The 23093-nt window shown below is 38.9% G+C and overlaps 6 protein-coding genes across 6 annotated transcripts; 3 read left to right on the top strand and 3 right to left on the bottom strand.

Moving 5' to 3' along the window:
* Positions 1-10: 10 nt before the first annotated feature.
* LOC140759328 (oxalate oxidase 1-like) lies at positions 11-874 on the top strand. Its single transcript, XM_073095858.1, has one exon. The coding sequence runs from the start codon at positions 45-47 to the stop codon at positions 705-707; it is 663 nt and encodes a 220-aa protein (XP_072951959.1). The 5' UTR covers positions 11-44; the 3' UTR covers positions 708-874.
* Positions 875-2686: 1812 nt separating this feature from the next.
* LOC140759138 (oxalate oxidase 1-like) lies at positions 2687-3600 on the bottom strand. Its single transcript, XM_073095623.1, has one exon. It carries the CDS (start codon positions 3554-3556, stop codon positions 2891-2893), a length of 666 nt encoding a protein of 221 aa, XP_072951724.1. The 5' UTR covers positions 3557-3600; the 3' UTR covers positions 2687-2890.
* A 3547-nt stretch (positions 3601-7147) lies between these two features.
* Positions 7148-8062, bottom strand: LOC140759192 (oxalate oxidase 1-like). Its single transcript, XM_073095683.1, has one exon. It carries the CDS (start codon positions 8016-8018, stop codon positions 7356-7358), a length of 663 nt encoding a protein of 220 aa, XP_072951784.1. The 5' UTR covers positions 8019-8062; the 3' UTR covers positions 7148-7355.
* A 4513-nt stretch (positions 8063-12575) lies between these two features.
* On the bottom strand, positions 12576-13401 carry LOC140759332 (germin-like protein 3-8). Its single transcript, XM_073095863.1, has one exon. It carries the CDS (start codon positions 13353-13355, stop codon positions 12675-12677), a length of 681 nt encoding a protein of 226 aa, XP_072951964.1. The 5' UTR covers positions 13356-13401; the 3' UTR covers positions 12576-12674.
* A 1062-nt stretch (positions 13402-14463) lies between these two features.
* LOC140759250 (germin-like protein 3-7) lies at positions 14464-15304 on the top strand. The gene has a single exon (XM_073095758.1). The coding sequence runs from the start codon at positions 14503-14505 to the stop codon at positions 15172-15174; it is 672 nt and encodes a 223-aa protein (XP_072951859.1). The 5' UTR covers positions 14464-14502; the 3' UTR covers positions 15175-15304.
* Positions 15305-17069: 1765 nt separating this feature from the next.
* LOC140759591 (uncharacterized) lies at positions 17070-22665 on the top strand. Its single transcript, XM_073096194.1, has 9 exons — positions 17070-17547; positions 17948-18037; positions 18145-18546; positions 18923-19058; positions 19212-19374; positions 20259-20387; positions 20745-20939; positions 21801-21923; positions 21996-22665. Exons 1-9 carry the CDS (start codon positions 17367-17369, stop codon positions 22095-22097), a joined length of 1521 nt encoding a protein of 506 aa, XP_072952295.1. The 5' UTR covers positions 17070-17366; the 3' UTR covers positions 22098-22665.
* The last annotated feature ends 428 nt before the right edge of the window (positions 22666-23093 follow it).

The raw sequence follows: 23093 nt of genomic DNA on the forward strand, positions 1-23093 counted from the left end.
CCATATCCTTCAGTATTGTATCTACAATCTCATCACTTCCAAGCATGGGGCTCCGACTCTTAGCAAAAACACTCTTCCTCTCGCTCTCCATAACTATCTTACTCCCGGCGTCGAGGGGCGCCGACTCCGATCCCCTGCAGGACATATGCGTGGCGAAGATGGAGGGGGACGTGACGGTTAACGGATTCCCCTGCAAGCCGATGTCGGAGGTCGTCTCCGACGACTTCTTCTCCTCGGCCATCTCGATGGAGGGCGACACCAACAACCCTTCCGGGTTTCAGGTGACGGCAGGGAACGTGCTCAGCTTCCCAGGCCTGAACACGCTGGGGCTGTCGATGAACCGCGTCGACCTGGCCGTCGGCGGCATCAACCCTCCTCACGTCCATCCCCGCGCCACCCAGTTAGGGTTTGTGGTGAAGGGAGAGGTGCTCGTTGGGTTTGTTACCACGTCCAACGTGTTCTACTCCAAAGTCATCAAGGCCGGCGAGAACTTTGTGATCCCTCGAGGGCTCATGCACTTTGAGCTCAATGTCGGTCATGACAAGGCATTTGAGATCACCGTGTTCAATAGCCAGTTACCGGGTACGGTCTCCGCCCCGTTATCCCTATTCGGATCCAAACCACCTATTCCCACAGACGTCCTTACTAAGACATTCCTCGTGGATCCCAATATCATCGATCTCATCAAGTCCAAGTTCGGAAACTAGCAACCTCATATAGTCATATATATATATAAGTTCCTTATAACTTATGTACTACATATTAGAATGTATGAATATGTATTGTGAGTTACGAATAGACATGCATGCATATCTATGAAATAGAGAGGTGTGTACTAATTTCCATAAACTATGCTTGCTATTATTAATGCTCATCTTATGTATATATGCATATAGTATATAAAGAGACTAGGATTCATAAGATTAGAACGATGGGAAGGATACGGCAAAAGCTATTCCCGACGAGGTCTTAATTAGTCTAGTTAATAAATATAAGAATAAAGAAAACTTACACAAGTAAATACCATATATATATTTAGAGGGTTGTACATGAGAAACTAAAATATAAACTTTACATGCAAATAACATGGGCTTAGTCATAGACACGTAGCATCTGGTTCAGTCGAGTTGACATTTGGATACACGCTAAATCGCTAACACATGTCATCTATTTTTCTTTACGGCTTTTTGGTAATCTACTCTCTAACTGTGGTAGTTTTTCCAGATCTAAAATCAATATAATAAGTGAAAAATGATTCAGCATGTGTTCTGTCCAAAACAGTGAGGTGATCTCCAAATAAACTTCAGAAGATGTTTCAAAGAGATAATAAAACAACTGCCTCGAATGAGGTTAAAATGATCTCCTTGAGTATCTCTTTCAAATTAAGTCCATAAAGCCCTGCAAAATTGTTTAAGAAAGATGCAGAAAAACTAAAATCTAAACATATTCATACAAATAATCTAAACATGTTTACGTAAGATAGAATATTTTGATATACATGGCTAATTACGTTGAAATCTTACAAGTTTAAACTGTCCGGCTTTCACTTGCTATTGTACTTCAATCATATTCATCATCTTTGTCATGTTAGCTAGATAGGACATCAATTAGCATTATGTTTTTGTGTCGATTCCAAATAGTAATTAGCGTTAATTAATTGCCGATTTTTAAAGCGTTGCGTGTACTCTTATCCAAAGTAGGCATGCATATCTTATCTTGGTCAATTTAGATTTGAGCCCTTTAAATCTTATCCAATCAATCGATGCTGGAGCCCAAGATGTTAGCTTCTACCAAACACCCGTGCTTAATCTCTTAATCGAGTTGCCTAGCTTTTTGGACATATAATTTCATTCACAAGATATGGTGTTGAATCTTTCAAACTTAAAATAGATACTAACACATTCTTTTTTCCTATCTCGGCTGTAACTTTTTAAAATGTTTCTCATTCTTTTAGAGAAGCTAACCATGTACTGCATAATTATTAGCAACTCTCAATAAAATTATGGTTTCTCTTCTCGTTGGTAGGTTTTGCTCCGTATATAACTAGTTAGATATTATTTTGTATAGAGAAGCAATTAATGGAACTTATTTCCGAATCCTGATGCGATTTTGAATGTGATAGGATCCACATAGCCCACCAATCAACTCGGTTTCTTTGTCTGAGAGAATAGTTCGTAGACTGATATATCAAATTAAGAACAATAAAATTCCATCAACGGATTTAAGACCTACAATAGCTAGACAGGCGATGGTTTGAGATATGACAATCTATCTTTATCAGACTAGCAATTAAGTCCTTTGAGGAATTTATAACCACTCCATTTCAAGGAGAAGTGACCATGCATCTTTCTTAACCAGACAACTTCTTCAGACAACTATTTACATACGACGTGTTCTTTGATTTCATGATTATGACCTATATATATATATATATATATATATACACGCAGATCAAAGTAATCCTAAAAGATCAATCTGTAAGAACTAAGTAATTACGTAGGAATTTAACATTTAAGCCCTTCCTAGTTGTAATTATATTCGAAGTCGTCGTATCTTATACACTTATCCAGAACAAACCTTCTAGCTTTTGCTTTCTTACAGACTGGTGTCCATGATATTCTAGACAAATGTTTCAATACTATATATATATGATATATTCTCTACGTAGAATAAGATAAAACAACAATAATAACAACCATAGTTTATTTATTGCAATAAACGTCATTTTATTTCATAGGCATGCATGCATGTCATCGCGTGCAAAACAGTACTTATTCGTGCATGCTAATACATAGTACATAAGTGACAGGAAATTAAGCACAAATACTTGAAGAAAAAAAAAATTAAGCACAGATACTTTAAATCTTGAAACAAGTGCACATATTAGACTTCAGTAGTTTCCGAACTTGGACTTGAGGAGATTGATGATATTAGGCTCCACCAGGAATGTCTTCGTAAGGACTTCGGTCGGAATAGCGGGTTTGGATCCGAATAGGGATAGCGGGGCCGAGAGCGTACCAGGCAACTGGCTATCGAACACATTTAACTCAAGAGCCTTCCCAGGCCCGACATTGAGCTCAAAGTGCATGAGCCCCCGAGGGATCACAAAGTTCTCGCCGGCCTTGATAACTTTGGAGTAGTACACGTTGGACGTGGTCACAAACCCTACGAGCACCTCTCCCGTCACCACGAACCCTAGTTCTGTGGCCCGGGGATGGACGTGAAGAGGGTTGATGCCGCCGACGGCCAGGTCGACACGGTTCATCGACAGCCCGAGCGTGTTCAGGCCCGGGAAGCTGAGCACGTTCCCTGCCGTCACCTTAAACCCTGAAGGGTTGTTGGTGTCGCCCTCCTTGGAGATGGCTGAGGAGAAGAAGTCGTCGGAGACGACCTCCGACATCGGCTTGCAGGGGAACCCGTTAACCGTCACGCCCGCCTTCATGTCGGCGACGCATATGTCCTGCACGGGATCGGGGTCGCGGCCGCTCGACGCGGGGAGTAAGGTAGTTATGGAGAGCAAGAGGAAGAGTGTTTTTGCTAAGAGTTGGAGCTCCATGCTTGCAAGTGATGAGATTATAGATAGAGTTGACGAAGGATATGAAACATAGTGTATCTATGCATGCCTTTATATAGTAGTTCATAGGACACCACCTTTGAATGTCTTTAAAGATTATTACTTGCTCCGAAAGTTGGGATAATTAGGAAGCTATTGTACGTTTCTGTCACATGAAGTATGGATAAGGCCAAGAATGGAGAGTAGAATAAGACTTCTTATCCGATAGTGCGGAGGTGGGTGCATGTAACGTTTCCTAATTGGCTGCGAATCTCTAGTGATATACTATATAATATTATGGATGCTAGTCTATAATGAAGAACGAGTAGACTTTTGAACGTTAAAAGGGCTCCTTTAAGATACGTCGGCTCCCAATAATTACAATTAGAGATGGATTTAAATGTTAAGGCATTCTTAGAATGGACACGTCATACCTAAACCCAAGTTCGTCTCAAGATAAAGATGGATAGTCATGTCCACGTGATATTGTGGTGGATCTTATGCATCCTTAAGCGTAGGAATGTGGTACTTTGGCGGCACCTCGTCCGGTTGTCAAAAAGTTAAGAATCGTGAAATAGTAGCAATTTCATGCTTTTAGGACTGCAGAAGACCCACACCTCTCCCCCAAAAGGTTGCTAACTTTCTTAAACAAGTAATTTTGTTCTCACGACTTAGTCGAACAAGTTGATTGGTGCTCATGGAGTCACGTGTCGCCGCATGAACCGCCCTATACCGGACAGCTAGAAGGGCACTCGGTGGCTGCCTCTGCGGATTAGAGTAAATCTAATTTTTTGTTTAAAAAAATGTATATATATATATATATATATTATTTAGTATAAATAAAATAAAAAGTTAGGTATTCTTATATGTTAAGGTGTAACTACTCTAAAAGAATGTAATGCCCTCATTGGGCCTTCTTCTTGATTGGAATATTGGATTATTAATCTAGTTTTATTTTTAATTATGACATTAGATTTATCTGCTTTATTTTAAAAAATTATTTAGTATCAATTACGAAATAATCATTTAGTCTAGGTATTATGATCCAAACGTAATTTCTCTTAAATTGATCAAGTTCTTTTTGCGTCGCTAAAACCTAATTTTTATTAATTTTATTTTTTTAAAATATTTTAGTTTTATTTGAGAGAGAAAAAAATAAAATTACTATAAATATTAAGAAGTGAAGAATGAGTTTTTATACATTTCCATGGATTATCAATGATTAGATCTTTCCCACGATCATAATCATACCTCCCTTATTTTGATAGGATTTGAGTACCATCTTTCTCAAGCAACTTAGAGCACGTTCTCCCGGTTGTGGAGCTTGGTGACATCAACGGGTGTCTTCCAAGAATTAAATGAGGGAGCAAGAGAAGTGAAAAAAAGATTTGATATTGTTGTTATTATTTCTTTTTTCATACGAGAATTACAATTAGAGATGGATTTAAATGCTAAGAAATTCAGACACTTCATACCTAAACTCAGGTTGTCTAAAGATAAAGATAGACGGGCCATGTCCCCCTGAAAATTGTGGTGGATTTTCTGCACCCTCAAGCGTAGGAATTTGGTACCTTGGACAGACTTGGCTTTGGTCCATAGTTTATGCTAGCAGTCTTCTCCAGGGTCAAAAGGATCTATTGGAGGAACTATCTAAGCTGGCTGTGCTCGATATCCTATGGGTCATCGCAGGTGATTCCAGCGCTTTCACGGTGCCTTAAGAAAAAGTGAGCACGGGAACAGTGGAGTTGGGGCCAAAGTGTAAAGCTTTTGTTTTGTTAAGTTCATCGACGATGCCGGCCTCTGCGATCTCGGCTATGACGGCATTCTCTTTACATGGTGCAACAACCAGTCAGGCCGCAATCGAATTTGGGTTAGGCTCGATCGCGTCTCGGCGAACGCCGGCTGGATGAGTTTGAACCCTCTCTGTAAAGTATTCCAACTCGACAGGTCGGCAATGGACCATGCTCCGTTGCTATTCACTGTTCCAATTTGAACTCTACTGGTTGGATTATGAGGAATGTAGTCACACTGTGGAGAGAACATGGAATAGTGGGTCACCTGGGAATCCCATGCATGGGCTCATGCATAAAGTTAGTAAACTCCAGAAGTCCTTACGTAAATGGAATAATGACGAACCGGGCAGCATTGAAAATGCTCTAAAAGCAACAAACGATGCCATCATGCATCTTGAGAAGCTGGACGCTGTTGGACAACTGAACGAGGAGGGCCTGCTAGATGTGACAAGCCAATAAAGTCTGCACTATGTGGACAAGTGAATATCAAATGGCTTCAAAGGTCCAGGCTTTGCTGGATATTAGAAGGGTATCCCAACTCCAAAATTTTCCACATCATTGCAACGACCAGACGATAGTGAAACCATATTCTTAGTATAAGAGGTGAGGAGGATGTTTGGCTGCAGAACCAGGCTGAGGTGAATGCAACCTTTGTGGAGTTCTATAGAAGGTTGTGGGGGCGCGGAGGAAGTCAAGTTGGTCCTACCAATTATAATTGGCCGGTGCTTCCAATTCTCACGATTGAGGAAGGACAACAGCTACTGGCCCCCGTCACCCGAGAGTAGATCTATACTGTGGTGAAGAGCATGCCTCATGGGAAGGCACAGGGCCCAGATGGCATACAAGCGGAGGTTCTTATTCCCTATTGCAATGCCATTGGGGGGGGGGGGGGGGGGGGGGGGGGGTGCATTCGTGAGGCATTTCATCTCTAGCACACCACCTTACCCAGGAGCTGGGGGGTTCCCCATGAGGTAGCTCATTCGCTGGCAAATGACAACAACAATAGCCCGGTCATGATGGTGAAGCTTGATTGGTGAGCTAACTTCTATATACGATTTTGTTCTTTGTAAAATTCGTCTAACCATTCTCTATCTAGAGTGTCTATAATTTAAGATTTTATCTAAATATGTTTACATAGAATATAAGATCTTACAAGTTTAAGCTGTTCAGCCTCGTTCACTTACTATTGTACTTCAATTAAATTAAATTCATCTAAATTTGTCGTGTGAGATAGGACGTCAATTAGCATTATGTTTGCGTGTCCATTCCAAATAGTAAATAGCATTTATTAATGCCGGTTTTAAACCGTCACGTGTACTCTTACGTGCCCAAAAGTAGGCATGCATATCTTATCTTGATCAATTTAGATTTTAGCCGTTTAAATCGTATCCTACCAATCGATGCTGGAGCCCAAGATGTTAGCTTCTACCAAACACCCGTGATTAATTTCTTAATCGAGTTGCCTAGTTTTTTTTGGACATATAACTTCATTCACAAGATATGGGGTTGAATCTTTCAAACTAATAAAAGTTATTAACACCATCTTTTTCCTATTTCGGGTGTGTTTATTGTTTTTAATGTTTCTGATCTTCTTAGAGAAGCTAACTATGTACTGCAAAATTATTACCAACTCTCAATAAAATTAGGGTTTAATTCTCGCTTTCCTAAGGAGCCTTCTTTACGTTAAAATAGAATATTTCTCTAGTTATTCGTTACAGACTAGCATCAACAATTTTCTAGACAAATGATTCAATACTATATATACCATATTCTCTACATAGAATAAGATAAACAACAATAGTAACAACCATAGTTTATTTATTGCAAGAAACGTCATTTTATTTCGTAGACATGCATGCATGTCATCGCATGCAATACAGTACTTATTCGTGCATGCCAATACATAGTACTAAGTTACAGGAAATTAAGCACACATACATTAAAAAAAATGCAAAAAAATTTAGCACAGATGCTTTAAATCTTGAAACAAATCCACATATTAGACTTCATTAGTTTCCGAACTTGGACTTGAGGAGATGGATGATATTAGGCTCCACCAGGAATGTCTTCGTAAGGACTTCGGTCGGAATAGCGGGTTTGGATCCGAATAGGGATAGCGGGGCCGAGAGCGTACCAGGCAACTGGCTATCGAACACATTTAACTCAAGAGCCTTCCCAGGCCCGACATTGAGCTCAAAGTGCATGAGTCCCCGAGGGATCACAAAGTTATCGCCGGCCTTGATAACTTTGGAGTAGTACACGTTGGACGTGGTAACAAACCCAACGAGCACCTCTCCCGTCACCACGAACCCTAGTTCTGTGGCCCGGGGATGGACGTGAAGAGGGTTGATGCCGCCGACGGCCAGGTCGACACGGTTCATCGACAGCCCGAGCGTGTTCAGGCCCGGGAAGCTGAGCACGTTCCCTGCCGTCACCTTAAACCCTGAAGGGTTGTTGGTGTCGCCCTCCTTGGAGATGGCCGAGGAGAAGAAGTCGTCGGAGACGACCTCCGACATCGGCTTGCAGGGGAACCCGTTAACCGTCACGCCCGCCTTCATGTCGGCGACGCATATGTCCTGCACGGGATCGGGGTCGCGGCAGGTCGACGCGGGGAGTAAGGTAGTTATGGAGAGCAAGAGGAAGAGTGTTTTTGCTAAGAGTTGGAACTCCATGCTTGCAAGTGATGAGATTATAGATAGAGTTGATGAAGGATATGAAACATAGTGTATCAATGCATGCCTTTATATAGTAGTTCATAGGACACCACCTTTGAATATCTTTAAAGATTATTACTTGCTCCTAAAGTTCGGATAATTAGGAAGCTACTGTACGCTGTGTCACATAAACTATAGATATGGTCAAGAATGGCGAGTTAAATAAGACTTCTTATCAGATAGTGGGGAGGTGGGTGCATGCAACGTTTCCTAATTGGCAGCGAATCTATAGTGATATACTATATAATATTGTGGACGCCAGTCTGTAACGAAGAAATAGAAGATTTTTGAACGTTAAAAGGCTCCTTTAAGATACGTCGGCTTCCAATAATTAAAATTAGAGATAGATTTAAATGTTAATAAATTCTTAGAATGGACACGTCACACCTAAACCAAGATAAGTATAGATAGTCATGTCCCCCATGTAATTGTGGTGGATCTTCTGCATCCTGAAACGTACGAATTTGACACTTCGTCACCTCGTTTGGTTGTCAAAGAGTTAAGACTCGTTTAACAGTAGTAATTTAATGCTTTTAGGACTGCAGAAGACCCACACCTCTCCTCCCCCCCCCCCCCCCCCCCCCCCCCCAAAGGTTGCTAACTTTCTCAAACAAGTTGATTGGTGCGCAAGATGTCACTCGTCGCCGCATGAACCGCTCTACCACACAGCTAGAAGATCACTCAGTAAGTGGTTGCCGCAGCAGATAGAGTAAATCTACTTATATATATAATTTAGTATAAATTAAATAAAAGTTAGGAACTCTTATATGTCAAATCGCAACAACCCTAAAAAAATAATGCTCTCTGTGCAATATTATACTATCTTTCTCACAAGATACAATTAAGAACATTGTTTATATATGGGTGGTTAATACACTCATTTTAATGTTTCTATATAATAACCATACTTATTTGATCCAATTAAAATAATATATAAAGGAAATTGAGAAAATTTGAGAGAGATAAGTAAAAATATTTTTGTTATTATTAATTTTTCTCATACACAAATGGGGATATATCTAGAAGTTTTAGAGGCTTTTGAATTTATCTATACAATTGTAGCCCTCTAAATTTATTCAATCCATTAACCATTAAAAGTGTCATTATGACTGTTAAAAATCCAGTAACATTCTTATAATGTTTGAATTTTAAATTATTTAATTATTAGTTTCAAATAGATTCTAAAATTAATAACATCCCCTCCTCTAGCCAAGTGGTTAGGTGCAATAGAGATTGGGAGGCTTTTATCAAACCTTTATTTCTCTTTTTAGTTTTCCACTCTTCTCTCTCTAGGTCTTTTTCTCCTTTTCCCTCTTCCCTTTCTCACCATCATTCTAGGCTTGTTATCTTCACCAAGGTCTCCATCAATATTCACTAGATCTAAGTCTTGTGGCCAATTCTACCACCGTCCTCTTTCGACACAACCACTATGTATTGTCTTTTCTTTCCTCAGCACCATCAATTCCGCTCCTTTCATCCTACGTTGCTTTAACCATTGTCGTCCTTCCCTTATTTGCCACTATTTCTGCCCCCTCTTTTATTTGGTAACATCTATCTTCCTCGACGTCGCTAATCTCTCCACTCCACCCGCTCCCTTTGTCATTGTTGCAGTAGCATCATCGTTGCTTGTGACCTCCCACTCTCTACCTCCTAGCTAATCATTCCTTTTACTGGGCTTGTCTTGTAATGTGGATCTGGAAGGTTGGTTGCAAGTTAGGCAAGAGACTCTCACAAATTTCCTCCTTGTTTGGTCGTGGTAGCCTATGGTTGTTATGACCTGGTCGTTGATCGTAAGGTGTGACGGGTGCCCGTTAGTGGGTTGGCATTGGGGCTTTGGTGTGAGAAATTAGGTTTAATCTATTTGATTTGAAATCCTTCCTAATCTCATGCAACTCCCATCTTATTACAGTTTGCGCAGATTAGCTCATTTCGATAGCTTCTCTTCCCTCCTCATCTCCATCATCTCCAAGCACCTCCTTAGCCTACTGCTTCCTGCATGCTAATTGGATCTTGAAACTGGGTTTTCTTTTATGGGAGCTTGTTTTTATTTTCTATGCTTTTCCCTACTGTAGTGTTTAATATGTTATAGGTTCCTTTTTTTTTACTATTATAAATTAGTTAATTTGATCTTTAGAGATTCATAGGGTTATGTCTTGAACTGTTGAATCTCGACAGAACCTTAGGCTGACTCAAGTCTCTTTGCTTGTGTGAATCTAGTATGATCATTCTTTATTTTATACATTTTTGTATATCGTTGGGTTTGATGCTTTGCTTTATCTGTACGGGTGTCTATTTTAAGCTAAGTATAGAGCTTGCCACAAAGAGTCGATCACTCTATCCCCTATCTCTTCTATGTATAATGTATTTATAGTTAGCAGGTGTTGAAGAATTGCTTTTGCACCTACGTGCTTTCAACAACAAAAAACAATAAAATCATTGAGGCTAACTTTAGTTTTTTCATCTATATATATGTTTTATTATTTGTAAAATTTTGTCTAACCATCTCTATCTTAAAATGTCTAATTTAATATTTCAAAATTAAGGCAAAAAACACACAGAAATAAGTCCCAATGAGTTCTTATACAAAATAACTAACAAATTATTCGGCTTTCAAAGCAGAACCTATCAAAGAAGCGAAACCCTAATTCTCTCAATAGTTGCTAATAACTATTTGAAGTTGGATCTAAAAGATTCTAACATCATAACGAGTTTCTATGTCCCAAAATGTAACTCTTGATTAAGATATAAAGCACGATTCTTTGGTAGGAGCTAATGACATCTTGGGCTAGCTCCAATGTGGAATAGATTTAAAGGATCCAAAGTCGGCATTGATGCTAATTACTATTGGAAAGGGCACCGACATCATACTAACTATTTGATGATTAGGATTTCCCATCTGAACAAAAACATGTACAACATAAATAAATAAATAAATAAATAAATATATGTGATTGAGTGCTCATTTAGTTGAAGAATATGAAATCTCTTTCATCAAATTAGGAATTCTTTATTTATTGTTAGCTTGTCGCCATCGGTGGAGCTACGTACTACTACTACTGACAAGGGCCATCCCACCTAACGATTTTAATATCTTTCCTTATCTTACGGGCTTCAATCAATTAGAAAGAAAAATGACATAACATGTTTACTAAATGTAATATATATTATTGATATAGCATCTAACACTTTATTAAGCTTTTGGATTAACCATCACTTATTCTAACTTCATTTTTTTTAAAGGGAAATTTGCATATAACACCTTACATTCTAACGAAATTATAATTTATGTCATATATTTTTAATATTTATAAATCGAGTCTTATGATTTACTGAATATGTGCAGAACTAACACTGTGGAAATATTTAGAGATATTTTATTTTAAAATGACCAAAATGTCCTTGATATGTGTTAGGTTGGATTTATTTGGATTAGGTTGAGTTAATATAGCTTTGGGTAGGTATAGCTTAGTTGTTAACCTAGATGTTTGATTAAGTTTAGCTAACAAATCTGGACGTTTTCGTTAAATTATTAGTCTCGATTTATAAATAATAAAATGTAGAATATAAACCATAATTTTATTAAAAAATAAGCAAATTTCTCTTTTTCTTAGGGATGTAATCTCCTTTTACTTCTTAGACAAAGGAGACGCCAATAAGTGGGAATTTAAAGGTGCAAGAGTTAATTAATTGAATCATTTGGTAATTAAGTAGGCCTAATTCTCCACCATATAATTATCTTAATTAACTGATGAACGACGGCCTATTATTGGGCTTGTCACATTGTAAAGGCCCAAAACAGTGACGAGGAAGATGTAGGCTTGACCAAATTTATATATATAATGGATGGAACAAGTGAGATCTTTTATTACAATATTTGATGGTCACTAACTTATAATTTAGACTTTCTTTAAACCAAATTTTGATTAAATTTTGATTTTAAAATTTAAAATTATTGTGACGTCTATTTTTCTTTTAATAATCAGACGTATATAATTTTTAGAATTTACTAGTTAAATATTAAATTTCAAGCAATTAATGATCTTTTATTGGCCTTCCAGCTTAATTCAGCTCGTTCAGACTCCTCTTATTTACACCCTTAGGAATAGAGGAGGCGGAAACACGAGAGTTATTTAAGACCGTCGGATGTGGGACCCAACATCATGCAACGTACACGTCAGCACGTGACTTCAATGACTCGGATCCGAGAATATGTTGTATGTGGGGTCCTGCACAATGGTGACGTGTAAGATACGTTGACCGATCAACTTAACGTGCATCCGAACTTTACTCCTTCGATTATTCTTCCAGAGTTAAAAGTTATATGACACGAACCATCTATTCTTCTTAGCTGAAGGGTATATATTTTCCTCACTTTGTTTCAAGAGGTTCGAGATAACCAACACGTAAATCAAACTAATACTCGGCTATAAATTTAGCAATCAATAGATTCATTTATTTTATTTGTTTTCATAAATAGAGCTTATTAATTAATACATAGAATCCCAAATCAACAAATTATATAAATGTATGTTTACTTTTACTTTATTGCAACAATCCATAGATATGGATTCCACTTATTTCAATAGTTAAATAGATGTTAATATATTTAATTAATTAATAGACGCCTCCAGCTCCAACAAACTTGGACTTCAATAGATCGATGACGTTATTGTCCACCTGGAAGGTCTTAGCCAAGACCTCATCGGGAATAGCGGGTTTGGATCCGAACAGAGTAAACGGAGCCAAAACCACACCCGGCAACTGGCTGTTGAACACCGTCATAGCTCGCGCATTAACCTTCCCCGCGTTGTACTGGAAGTGGACGAGCCCCCTTGGGATGACGAAACTCTCGCCGGCCTTAACGACCTTGGAGTAGAAGACGTTGGCGGTGCTAACGAAGCCGACTAGGAGCTCGCCCTCGACCACGAACACGAGCTCGGTGGCGCGAGGGTGGCTGTGGAGCGCGTTGACGCCGCCGGGGGCGAAGTCGGCGCGGTTCATGGAGAGACCGAGGGTGTTGAGCCCCGGGAAGCTCGCCACGTTGGCCTGCGTGATGTTGGATCCGAACATGCCGCTGGTGTCGCCCCCTGTAGCGAGGCCGGAGAAGAAGAAGTCGTCGGAGACCACGGCTGAGGCCGGCTTGCATGGGAAGCCGTTGACAGTTACGTCGGTCGAGTTGAGGTCGGCGACGCAGAAGTCTTGGAGAGGATCCGGGTCGGCGACGCACGCAGAGTAGTTGATCGAGAAGATGGCCGCGAGGAGGAGTGAAGTTAGAATGGATTTGGAGAACTCCATGGTTTTTGGGATGTTGTTGTTTGATTTGGTTACTGATGAGAGGAGAAAGGATTTGTGATACTTGTATATATAGTGATGCATGGAAACATATATATACGAACGATTCAAAGCTTTAGCTATGAAGATAGTTGTTGAGTTTTTCTTTAGAATTATTATTATTGGAATTAGTCTAGGAAGCCAATTCATAATTCGATTATTAGGTGGCTTGAGGTTTACTTGTCTCCCGTCAGGAATTTCTTGCAGTCAACTGACCAAAAAGTTTATGTTATTAGATATACAACCGATTAAAAGATGTATCATATCTTTTAACACGCTACATTTACGTGCCACTCGTGTATAGAGATATCGAAATAATTGAGCACCTTGAGCTGATCAAGTTGATTTTAGCACGAGTCAAACTTAACTAAAATCTAAACAAGCTGAGCTTTATTATGCTTTCAATCCAAGCTTAAACAAAGTTTAGCCCGATCAAGCTTAATTCACATTTTAACAACTAAATGCCTCCTTATCCGTAGTTAAATTTACACCCTCTATATACCCTAGTATTGCAACATGAATAGTGATAACTTTCCTCTAAACCATGGATGTAAAATAAGTATGATAATACTATTTATGAATCATTACTGTCCCGCTGCTCATTAATTACCTTTGAGCTTTAGTTCAAGCCTGCATAAGCTATCGTCTTGTTTACACAATTATGTTTACATTCTTGAAATGGTTCAACTAGACATTGGTATATATGATATAATTTCTTCGTTTCCTCATTACAAATAGATAGGCAAGGCTAGCTTTGCGTTATTGTGATCAGTTTGTCAAATCTTAAGCTTGATCGATTGACCCAGTCCTTTCGGTCACAGATTTCCACTCCATGACTCGGTCTTTCCAATCTATTCTGGAGTTCACTTTCCATCTTTTCAATGAAATAAAAGCAAATTAAGAATAACGGTAGAAATTAAGGACTACTTCTTTGCTTATCTTATTCTTACCAACCTCACCAATTACATCATCATGTTATAAATTTCAAGATCATACGATCGCACTTTACTGAGTCTTTGAACACTTCAAACCAAACCCACCGCTATATAATAAAACGATCGTGAATCCTTTCTCCTATATCTCATCCCAAGAGTAAGTTAATTAATTAACCATGGAGTCCTCCAAATCCATTCCAACTTCACTCCTCCTCCTCTTGGCGATCATCTTCTCCATCAACTACTCCGCGTGCCTCGCCGACCCGGATCCGCTCCAAGACTTCTGCGTCGCCGACCTCGACTCAACCAAAATAACCGTCAACGGCTTCCCATGCAAGCCGGCCTCCGCCGTCGTCTCCGACGACTTCTTCTTCTCCGGCCTCGCCACTGGGGGCGACACCAGCGGCATGTTCGGATCCAACATCACGCAGGCCAACGTGGCGAGCTTCCCGGGGCTCAACACCCTCGGACTCTCCATGAACCGCGCCGACTTCGCCCCCGGCGGCGTCAACCCCCTCCACAGCCACCCTCGTGCCACCGAGCTCGTGTTCGTGCTCGAGGGCGAGCTCTTAGTCGGCTTCGTTAGCACCGCCAACGTCTTCTACTCCAAGGTCGTTAAGGCCGGCGAGAATTTCGTCATCCCGAGGGGGCTCGTCCACTTCCAGTACAACGCGGGGAAGGTTAATGCGCGAGCTATGACGGTGTTCAACAGCCAGTTGCCGGGTGTGGTTTTGGCTCCGTTAGGTCTGTTCGGATCCAAACCCGCTATTCCCGATGAGGTCTTGGCTAAGACCTTCCAGGTGGACAATAACGTCATCGATCTATTGAAGTCCAAGTTCGGGAATTAATTTATTTATACGTGGATTGGTGGAATAAACTAAAATAAATTTTGTATTCGTCGTTGGATTTGTCGTTCTGTAGTAAGTAAACTCTATTTAACTATTGAAATAAATCATTGATTCTTGGGTGTTGATTTAATTGAATGTGATGGGAGTTGAATTAATGACAATATTTGATCGACTTTTCCTAATTTGTGGACTTCTTCAGTACAGGTGGAACGAGTCTAGATTTGGGCATATCATTTAAATAACTAAAAGCTACTGTCTAGATTTTTATTATACAATTATTGAAAAGTATATTGCCGGTTAGTTTTCTTAACAGCAAGTTATCATATAGATAAGTTAAATTAATTATAAATATAAAATAAACTTAATGCCCTTAAATAAGGTTTTTTTAAAGTATGCAATATTTCTCTATTTCATTTGCAGCTTTTATGTTTAATTTAAATGAGATTATTTCTAGATAATAAAAGAAAATCGTAGAGCATTTTTGATAAATTTTCCTGAAATTTAAAACATGTTTTTAAAAATGATATTCGTAAAAATAACTCTTCATAATGAAAGAAAGAATTCGTATCTATTTGTCAACGGTGGATGAGTCTAGAGAAATTAAAGTACGAGCGTACCAGAAAAATATTTAAACGTCGAATATCAGTATATCACAATGTCAATGGATCCAAAACTATTCTTGTTTAATCTAAAAAATTATAATAATAAATAAGATATTCAGAAAATATAAAAATATTATACTTTTTAAATTAAACTTAATTTAGTGCGTTGCACGGTATTATTTTCTAATAAACTGATGGGAGATTTTATTTATAAGTAAAATATAGGGTGTTATTTGTAATTTTTTCTTATATTTTAATTAGTTTTTTTTATAAAATATATTTGTTTCTCCTTTTGATTTCAGTAGCAATATGGGTGGTTTTAGTTGCGGGCTGAAATAGGCAGGCTTTTATGCGAGCTAATGGGTGAGCTTTTGGACCGGGCTTTTGGGTCAGATCGATGGACAGGCTTCAAGACCAAGTCAGACAGGCAAAGAGTTGGTCCATACCGTCCACTGATGGTCGGGCGCTAGCTGAGATCAGACCTAAAGCGGGTTCGGGTCGGGCTTAACCCGGTCCAAACCGGGTTAGGCACGAATTGGCAGGGCGTTTGATGAGGTACGTTGGACCGGGTTAAGCACGAATTGGCGGTACGTACGCCAACCATTACCATCGAGGGCTTCCAAAATAGGCATTTACTATTGCATGGCCTGCATGATTCACATGAACACACCCACTGCCGACTACCACGTGGGTCCCAGTCCCACCCAGACCTGCTAGCCAATGGGATGGCGCCAACGCCAACAACATCGGCAGCCAAGGTGGACTGCACTCTTCTCATGATCACAATTCACAAACCCAACAAAAAGCCAACCTCGATTCCTCTCTTTTATCCTTCCCTTTTTGACTACGTTATATTCCCAACTTCCAAACTCTACTCACACGATGCATCCAAGAATACCCCCCAATAATAAGACTTCTCTTCACAGGCTAGGTGAATTTGTAAGCTAATCATAAGGATGGACAAGAACCTCTTGTCACGGGATAATATGATCATCTTAACGTCATCTACAAGGTGGTATGTTAATGGGGTACAATTATGGATTCTTGTGGCAAAAGCTCCAAATAGGAAGGAACATGATACTAGAGTAGCGTGGACCACAAGCTCACTAGACGACCCATTCGTGTGAAGAGACCAAACTGGCATCCAGTAAACTGTTTGCATAGATTACCATGTACCACTTTTTTCTTTTTTCTTTTCATAAAATCTCCCCCCTGTCGGTAGAAACTAGAAAGGAGGAGAGTAAATTGTGATATCTAGAAAAAGAGAAGGATCTTTTAATTAAAAGTTTACTTGCTACAATAAATGATAAATGCAGGGGGTGATGTGGAAAAAGAAACAGAACGAAGGGACACCGAGGAAAGTTACAGAGCCGTGCGGTCGTGGCGACTAGTCGGCGACACGCGTTCTGCCGTCAGAGCAACCCTGATTCGCCTCCACGACTTCGCCCGCCAACTCGCCGATTCGTCGGCCCCCCAACACGACTCCCGAGGCGTTGTCTCCTATTACTAGAAATCCCAGCGGCTGACATCCTCTGACTAGTCTCCCTCGCTCTATGCTTGATTTCTTCTCTCACAGCTGAAGGAATCGCGATGGGTGGGTGCGTATCGAGGCCGGATGGCTGCCTCAGCGCTCGCAGGAAGCCCCATGGCCGCCGGCGGAGGAGGGCGGCGACGAATCGGCTGTCGTCGCGGCAGTCGATGGAGACGATCGCCGAGGTGGAGCAGACGGATGGGGCCGACCAGAGGGCGTACTGTATTCCCGCGTTCCAAGGTAGATGTTTGTTCACTTTGCTTGGTTCTCGGAGATGACATGAACCCAGGTGCGGCATTGGGTTTTGAGTCCCAGTTCCAGGCTAAATTTAGAATCTTGGTGAACGTTTAGATCTTCGCTAGGAGCTTAGAAAGGTTAGATCTTGGGGATTTGCTGGGAACCCTGGGTACTCATTATTTGTTTTGAGCTTAGTAGCTGCTGGTTTCTAAATTGTGTCAAATTCTTAAAAATCAGATGTTAGTTAATTTCAACTGCCACTGGGTAGCAATTACACGTTGAGTCAATTTCATCTTGTGTATTTCCTGGAGGTTTTGTTTGTCTACATTGTTTGAAACGGAGGTAGAAATTTGGAGTATGGCTTTCTTGATCATGATCATGTGCTAACTTGTGTTATTAACAGCCGTATCTGGAAGCCTCGAGGATACATGGTTCGATTCAGTTGCGGAAACAGAGTCAGAGGGCGAGGATGATTTCCATAGTGTACAGGATGGTATGTGGCAGGTGGTCATAACACAGCATCATCTTTCCAATGTATTTGAAGTTTATTCTGATTTCCTTGTTCTTGAATCTTTATGGATGCTGCTGAAATTTCTGCAGATGCTTTTTCTTTAACTGGCCTTGAGAATGAGGCCGTGTTGAGTAATTCGTCATCAAAAGATCTTGAGAGTGGAAGCTTCAAGATCAGTGCTTCCTCCATTTCTTCCATTGCTCAAAACCAGAAGAGACATAAATTTGGGGAGCAATCCAAGGTGACTATAGAGTATGGTGTAAATGTGTCGAGCCTTTCTGATGATGAAAGTACTGATGCGGGGGAAGGGGGGATATTGAACAATTGCGGTATCCTGCCAAATACTTGCTTGCCTTGTCTTCCTTCTACTGCCTCCATTACCGAAAAAAGGAAGCATTTTAGTTCCAGCCCGACTAATTCTTTGAAGATGCCTTCTTTGAAGCTTTCTTTTAAGCGAAGAACTGGTGAAGGCCATACTACCTCATCGCTAAGTGAGTGTTTCAAATTATTTATTTTTTTGGCACTTGTCTTCTCCAGAGTCCAAAAGTACAATTGTATCTTGTTTTATTAAGTGATCAGGAAAAGATAATTATGTTTTTAGACAGTAGTTCAACGTTTTTGCCTTCATCACATGGTGTTTGCTCCATCATAGCATGTGGGTTCTGCGCTTTTCCCTACCTCTAATAGATTTGAGTTTAACAGATAAAAAAAATCAGCAAGAAACGTTGGACTTATTAATCAGCAGGTGGTTCAATATTGCCATATTCATGTTCAAGCTTTATATGTTGAATACCTTAGTAGATTAACTAAGTAAATTTCAATCTCACCTTAAATGTATCGACTTCTTACATTTAATTTGCATTTTAGTTTCTACAAAGACTATCCTTGAAAGACCAGTTGGAGGTTCTCAAGTACCTTTATGCTTAGTGGAAAAGAAAATGCTCGATAGCTGGTCCCATGTTGAACCCGGCGTATTCCGAGTCAGAGGAGCCAATTTCTTCAGGTGATTAATAATCTCCCATTCATTTGTTTGAAATGAAAATATATGAATAACATTTTAAAGAGTGCACAATGCATGTGATAGATACAACTAAAGATATTGCTTCCTGAGTCATCTTCTAAAAGTCGTTTCCCAAACATGGTCTTTATTTGACAGGGATAAGAAGAAAGATCTTGCTCCAAACCATGCAGCATATTACCCCTTTGGTGTTGATGTCTACTTGTCTCAGCAGAAGATTAAGCATATTAGTAGATTCGTTGATCTTCCAATTACAAATTCATCGAGCAAGTTTCCACCTGTTCTTGTAGTTAATATTCAGGTAAGCAGCCCTTATGCTTCCTGCCGTAAAATGCTTGCTTACTTGCTAGCAAGATTACAATTATTTCTGCTTTATTTCATGTCAATCTTTACTCCCACTGTTCCTCAAGAATCATTGTACTAGTTAGTGCCTTAGTGGGCCCTAAGAAGCATGTGCCAGCAATCAATAATATTTGCTTTTGGCATGTCTTACTGATTTATATTTGTCCACTTCTTTGTTTCAGTTAAGTGTACTCTCATGGAAAGAGCTAAAATTATTTTGCATTAGTTGTTAAAACTTAGAATATTTTAAAGTATGAAACTCAGTCCATTTTAGTAAATGTACACATTATCTTATGGGTCTTGTTTCCCTTCTTACTTGCCTAACAGAATTCATTGTCAAACCTGAAGGTCATAATACTTTAAATTGCTATAAAGGAACGGGTATCACCTTAAGAGGACAAAGAAACCAGCAGAAATTAGACCAAAGATGAGAAAGATACCACCATTTTATAAACTTGTTCTGGTGGTAAATATGTGATCAGGTGCTTGTGCAATATTAATCGAGAATTGGCTTATAGATTTCTGCATTTTTCTTCCTTTCAATAATTAAGATAGTGCAACCAATGAATGGTAATAATTGGAAACGTAGAACATCGCAATTTCTAAGCAACATATGTATAGAAAATCATTACACATCCCATATTGAATAGCTTGACTCTTGAGTATAGAATTCTAACAGTCGGAATAAATAGTATTTTTATTTCTTCTTTGGAATATTGATATACCTAGTACTATATTCTGCTACATAAGTTTCATTTCCTTTTTTCAGATATATAGTTTGGTATTTGCTCTAAGCAATTGAAATAGTTTTTTGGCATGTCTGACCTCCTGTGGTCCTCTCAGGTTCCTCTATATCCTGCTTCACTCTTTCAAAATGCAACGGATGGGGAAGGGCTAAGCTTTGTCCTGTATTTTAGGCTTTCAGAAAGTTACTTAAAGGAGCTTTCGCCCCAGTTCATAGATAATATTAGAGTAAGACTATTTCCAGTTAAAACTTTGCTTTCAATCATCCGTATTTTCATGGTTAGAAATATGAGAGTACTACCTTTTTCCATTTGTGGGGGGTAGTTATACCTGGGTGTTAAATTGTGTTGGTACTTTTTTGTTCTTCATGCTTGCATTTTTCTCATGGTGCGGCATTCATCTCTTATTGTTATCTGTTAATGATGGTTTTTATTTAGTTGATTCCTCATCTTTGTACAATCTGTCCTTTTATTGATAGTTCTGTCAAATCTTTGTAACACGGGTCCTAGACTTGCTCTTGTTACAGAAGAATTAAATTTATTTATTTATGGTCCTTAATACCATTTGATCTTGCTTTGTGAATAGAGGTTAATTGATGATGAAGTTGAAAAGGTCAAAGCCTTTCCTGTGGATACGACTGTACCTTTTCGGGAAAGATTAAAAATACTTGGTCGTGTTGCAAATTTGGAGGATCTTCCTTTAAGTGCAGCAGAAAGGAAGATCATGAACACATACAATGAGAAACCTGTGCTCTCTCGTCCTCAGCATGAGTTTTACTTGGTAAGTTCCTTTATTTTCATATCTTTGTCTGTTAGCTCCTGATGTACACGAAGTTCAATTGCTATTTATTTTCATTTTATCATCTAAAAAGATTTCAAATTAAAAAACAAAAGTGGAGCATAAGAAGATGCTAAAAAGAAAACTGGCTTTCCACTTTCAGTTATGAGAATGGCATGATAACTCATCATACTTTGGTGTTAGCCTTCTCCATGTTTCTTTTGGCTTAGGTGACAGTTAGCCTGTCCAGTTCTAGTTTTTGGTTATGCTTCATGTTGAAAACTTTGCTTGTAATTGGTTCACTGTCAGTGTTAAGCCATTTGTATCAGGTCATTGATTGCAACAGGTTTACTATAAAGTTTGTTCTGGGCCTTCTGGCATGATTATTTAAAGATATCTATCACTTTAATTGTTAACAACAATGTCCTTCAGCTAGAATTGTTAAATTTGTCGACAATCTGTTCCGTCACTATCTTGTCTCTCAAATGTTTCACTCCATTTCTTGCTTTCCATAAACTTCTCCAGAACTGTCAAAACTACCATTTATCTTCTCTTCTCTTGAAATTTCTAAGTTAGATCAAATAAATTGAGACCAAGCTAGCCATCTTTTTCTTAGTCGTGTATGTGGATTTCCAAATTATCCTAAATGCTGACTACTGTCATTCGTCAGCATGCATCTTCAGTCGTTTTAACATTTTCTTTTTTTAATCTATGGATCTCTTTCAAAGTTCTTTGTTTTTCTCTACTTCATTACTTAGTATTATCTGATACGTCTTAACCATCAATCTATTTTGAAGTTTTTCTTATACATACTTCCTCATATGGCGAACTCTAATGTAGTATTTTTTTATGCATTGCCAACAGGGAGATAATTACTTGGAGATTGATTTGGACATGCATCGATTCAATTACATCGCAAGGAAGGGTTTTGAATCATTTCTAGACAGGCTGAAGCTGTGTGTCTTGGATTTTGGCCTCACGATTCAGGTATTCTAATACGAAAAGATAAATCTCCTGTTTAATTACTTGCAGGGACGAAACTAATACTTTCATACACAGGGAACCAAGCCTGAAGAACTGCCAGAGCAGATATTATGCTGCGTGAGATTGAATGGAATTGATTACACCAATTATAACCGACTTGCCGTGCATAGTCCTTGAGTTTAAAGGGCTTTTGCTGATCAGTTAATCATCTAACAAATGACTGCCAAGATGTTGATAGGCTAAACATTTTCGTAGATCTTGAGACTTTTGCAACTGTTGGGATTCAGGGCGACATGTCGGACTTCCTCCTTGAGGTAGAGACGCCTTTCAACATCGGACTGATGCCATTCATGCAGAATATTCATGAAAAGGATGGATTTGGCCAACTCTGGCAATAAATTTGCACGTAACAACTCGTCGAGGCTGGCGGATGTTAGTTGCAGAAGAAATACTGGCAAATATTGTCAATGATTTAAAGCTTATGATCAGTTCGATTGTTAGGAAGAAATCAGAAAACAGAACGATTATGATCCCACACAGTGTACCATTGTTTGATTGGGATGACAGATCCCATACCACATACTTAATGATCATTTTTTTTCTTCTTTAAAGATTGCATGAATTGGGTGATGTTGATAAAGTTGTGGTATTATCATTTCTGTTACTCTACTGATTAGCATGCCTGCTCACAAGGCAGGATAGAAATAGGAGGAAGTTCTCAACCTCTGAAATATGTGAATGAATGTCTGCAGGAAGTGAAAAAAAATCTTGAAATATTAGTAAGCAATGTCATAAATGCATACTTGTGTCTCTTAAAAATAGAAAGGGAAATACTTTACATTTTCACTATATTATCAAAAAAGCCTTCTTTTTATTACTAAATAAGATCTTCTATTTGCTCAAAAGATATTAAATTACACAGATCATACGTTATATTTTATCTATTTTATAATTTACATCTCTCTTTAGAGATTTTGTAACCGACCCTTATTTTCCTTTTAATTTTTATTTAATATCCGCACATCATTTTAACTTACATTAATTAAATTACTAAAATGGGAGAGAAGGAGAATGAAATGAAAGAGAAGGGGGTGTTTTAGATATCTTATAAATTATTTAGTATATTATAATAAAATATATTTTTATTAGTATTATCTAAGTTAATTCAGAATT

The sequence above is a fragment of the Typha angustifolia genome, chromosome 4 (assembly GCF_048772165.1).
Source record: "Typha angustifolia cultivar Huaian chromosome 4, ASM4877216v1, whole genome shotgun sequence".
NCBI lineage: Eukaryota > Viridiplantae > Streptophyta > Magnoliopsida > Poales > Typhaceae > Typha > Typha angustifolia.

Bases quoted from the DNA above. Each gene is read 5' to 3' on its own strand.
- LOC140759328 (XM_073095858.1), top strand. From the start codon at position 45: ATGGGGCTCCGACTCTTAGCAAAAACACTCTTCCTCTCGCTCTCCATA.
- LOC140759138 (XM_073095623.1), bottom strand. From the start codon at position 3,556: ATGGAGCTCCAACTCTTAGCAAAAACACTCTTCCTCTTGCTCTCCATA.
- LOC140759192 (XM_073095683.1), bottom strand. From the start codon at position 8,018: ATGGAGTTCCAACTCTTAGCAAAAACACTCTTCCTCTTGCTCTCCATA.
- LOC140759332 (XM_073095863.1), bottom strand. From the start codon at position 13,355: ATGGAGTTCTCCAAATCCATTCTAACTTCACTCCTCCTCGCGGCCATC.
- LOC140759250 (XM_073095758.1), top strand. From the start codon at position 14,503: ATGGAGTCCTCCAAATCCATTCCAACTTCACTCCTCCTCCTCTTGGCG.
- LOC140759591 (XM_073096194.1), top strand. From the start codon at position 17,367: ATGGGTGGGTGCGTATCGAGGCCGGATGGCTGCCTCAGCGCTCGCAGG. The intron at 18,547-18,922 runs GTGAGTGTTTCA...TTTGCATTTTAG, and splicing joins CCATACTACCTCATCGCTAA to TTTCTACAAAGACTATCCTT. The intron at 19,375-20,258 runs GTAAGCAGCCCT...TGGTCCTCTCAG, and splicing joins TTCTTGTAGTTAATATTCAG to GTTCCTCTATATCCTGCTTC.